The sequence below is a fragment of the Porites lutea genome, chromosome 3 (assembly GCF_958299795.1).
Source record: "Porites lutea chromosome 3, jaPorLute2.1, whole genome shotgun sequence".
In the NCBI taxonomy this organism is placed as follows: domain Eukaryota; kingdom Metazoa; phylum Cnidaria; class Anthozoa; order Scleractinia; family Poritidae; genus Porites; species Porites lutea.
In genome coordinates, this window is record NC_133203.1 from 46965787 (window position 1) to 46968865 (window position 3079).

Here is a 3079-nt window from a genome sequence, read left to right on the forward strand (position 1 = left end):
AGGTATAATTGATTTTCAAAAGTTGGCAGAGTATTGCGCAGTAGTTAATTCCACCAGAACGAAATGGATAATTAAGGTTGACCGTTTTTCAATCTTTTTAATCGACCTTTAGTAAGTAAGTGGTTTTAGAACCTTAACATAGCCAGAACGATGAATCACTGATTTCCTGTGATAGCCTTAGTCTTTATATTTCGTGATGATTTCAAGCGACCAGTGTATAGTATGCATTTGGCTCATAATTTATTGACGTACATTATGCAAACTTTAAAACTCTCAATTGTAGGTGTGAAGGCTTCAGTATCAAATAAATGTCATTCACCTTTTGCTTTTTGTTGCCAGTAAATATAGCGTCATATCACTCGCCCAGTCGCGCTGGTATTTTTTTTTTTTTTTTTCACAAAACGCCTTTTATTTTCTATCCTAGGACTTTGTCGACTCCTACTAGTCATCATAAAAGTATAAATATTCGAAAATTATCTGACATTTCGTGTTCAGTACAGTGAACTTCTAATACGTTTTTTAACACTTTTCTTAATTTAGAATCCAGTCAGATTAAAATTTGAAAACTGTGCGTTAACGTTATTTTTTCACTGGCGTTTCAAAAATGTTTCAAATTGTCTGCCTGAAGCTGAAGGTTCGCGTGTTTTTTTGCGGTGAACGCAGGAATGACACGAAACAAAAGTTCCCGATTGTTATTGCGCCGGGTAGGAAAAATTTAATACCTACCAAGGAACCTCGATATAACGAACCTCTATAAAGCGGAGTCCTTGCTATAATAACGAATAATATTTTTTTGCCCTTGGTATAATAAAAAGTGTAGGAATGAACCTCGATATAACGAAACCTCAGTATTTATAGCGAACAGATTTTGTTCCGTTAGTCAAGGCTCCACTAAACCGTCCGAGGGCTACTAAAAAACATACAAAAATCGATTTTCTGTCTTGTTCGTTCACCAATAACGTCATTACATAATACAAGCGCGCTTGACTTTTTTTAAGTTTTTAGATTACATTTTTTAAAGTATAATAATACCTTTTCACAGGAACCGGCCACCAAGTCATCAAAAACGAACGACGTACTGCTTCCTCTCAAGAAATTAAAGACATGAAAACCGACGTCTATTCACACGAGAAAGAATTTGAAAATGCTGTTAATAGAACTAGCCCCGAAATACAAACGTCTGCTGGAGAAACTTATCGAATAATAAATCAAACGGAAGGTATCTCTAATCGAAAAACGGGAAAGAACCTTACGACAGGAAGTACTACAAATAAGCAACAGACATCTGGAAATATAGATGAAAAGACAGTGAAGAACTTTACAGAAAGAGCGATAAAAAAGGAAATGAGTCAAGATAGTGTTATACAGAGAGAATATAACTGTAGGCAACTTAGAGAAAGGCAATCGGTGAGTAGTCATAATATGAATGGAAATATAGGAAATGAGTCATATTTTGAACTGCGGATAAAGATATCGAGGTGGAAATGACCCTCGCAGTTGAATAAACAACCTAAGCGGTTGAAAAAGAACCTGAAGATTCAGCCTGTGTAACTAGTCCAAACATCTTTTTGTTTTATCTTCTTTGTCCTGTTTCAAATGTCGTGATACTCGTGCAACCGTGCCAAACTGGCTTGACTGGCAGGACTGTAGCTCTACTAGGAGACCCCGTAGAAACTTCAAGTCGCTTTTGTCTTTGCTGTATAAAATGTTTATAGACCCAGTAGCGCCAGTCTTACGGACCTGTTCACTTTACCTGACTCTGTGATACATAGGAGGCGGAAAATAATGTCAAGACGACGTTGATCGCACCTATTTTACTGAGCTTGGTCTTTGTGAGTAAGCTGTGGGGACATAGCGATATCTTCACTCTTCTCAGGGAGCAGCGATGTTAGTCTAAAAGTGGTTAGCCTGTAGGCTTTCAGAACTTAAAGAACTTTTTGTTATATTTAGTAATATTTAAAAGTCCAACATAAAAGTGTTTGATTTTTAGGTGAATGGTTATCTCAACATGCACACGTGGTATGGCTGGTGTGGTATGGCGGTTGATGATTTGCGAAGAGAACCACTGTTCCCATTCAGACCTCATGTAAGTCAGGCAGCAACAAGTTACATGGTTACAGCAATGTATCCAAGACGATGCTTACAGTTCTATATTTTACTAGTTCTTTCAACTTGAAGGCTAGGGCATACATATACATACATTGTTTACAGCAGGTAGCCATTGCGACACCTGAAGGAGGGACATGCGGTTAATAACCCTATATTAATAAAGGCCTGATCGCAGTTGAAAGTGTCTACGATTAAAATCTTGCCATATGCTAGCAAACGATACAGTTGGTAGAAACTCCAAATTTTTCCCCTTCTACCGGGAAATTTTTCAGCTCTGTGCCCTCATTTTTAATTTCTTGTTAGGTAAATGATCGTCTCGGAAGATTTGCAACAAACGTAACAGTGAAAAGAAAAAATACTGGGAGACGAATATTTGGCTACGTTCATCCTAGAATTACAGGTATGAAAAAATATTTTTAAATATTTTCGGTGACGATGTAAGCGACAGCCGGAACTGGAGTAAATCGCAACATTTTTGCTACAGTCAAATCTCTACTATTAAAAAAAACGAACCCCTTTGCTTGAGCAAACAGTGCTTGCGCATGCGCTGATTGACCGAGTTGACCCGGTGGGGCGAGCCATGAAAGTGTTTATATGGAGGACAGTTGGTCCTGCTAGGAGGGTGATTCTACAATAAAAAAAGTGATCCGATTACGCGGGTCACCCTTCTAGCCGAGCCAACTTCTTGTAAACAGTTACCAATTTTTGTAAGGAAATATAGGAAAAGTTGGATCACCGGGGGATAGTTCGGGTGCAGGGCGAGTGACTATTCTACCCGGGACAATATAAACGGCGCCTCATTTATGGATTTCAACTGCGTTTTAAAAAAGTAGTGCATGTTAACGTTAACAGTTCTAATTAAGGCATCATGGTCTGTGTCAAAGGATCTTAATTGTCAAAAAGTATTTCATTTTTTTACTATTATTTTCTTTAACTTTCTTTAGGTGATTACGCATTCGCCATAAGTTCC

General features: G+C 37.9%; 1 protein-coding gene across 1 annotated transcript in view; it reads left to right on the top strand.

The window, feature by feature from the left end:
- Positions 1-1305: 1305 nt before the first annotated feature.
- LOC140929832 (N-acetyl-beta-glucosaminyl-glycoprotein 4-beta-N-acetylgalactosaminyltransferase 1-like) overlaps positions 1306-3079 on the top strand; it is a 13864-nt gene continuing 12090 nt past the window's right edge. The window contains exons 1-4 of the mRNA XM_073379530.1: positions 1306-1407; positions 1991-2086; positions 2413-2509; positions 3054-3079. The exon at positions 3054-3079 is cut by the window's right edge and continues 75 nt beyond it. Of these exons, the coding sequence (XP_073235631.1) occupies positions 1345-1407; positions 1991-2086; positions 2413-2509; positions 3054-3079 (282 nt within the window). The 5' untranslated portion in view covers positions 1306-1344. The remainder of the gene's footprint in view (positions 1408-1990; positions 2087-2412; positions 2510-3053) is intronic.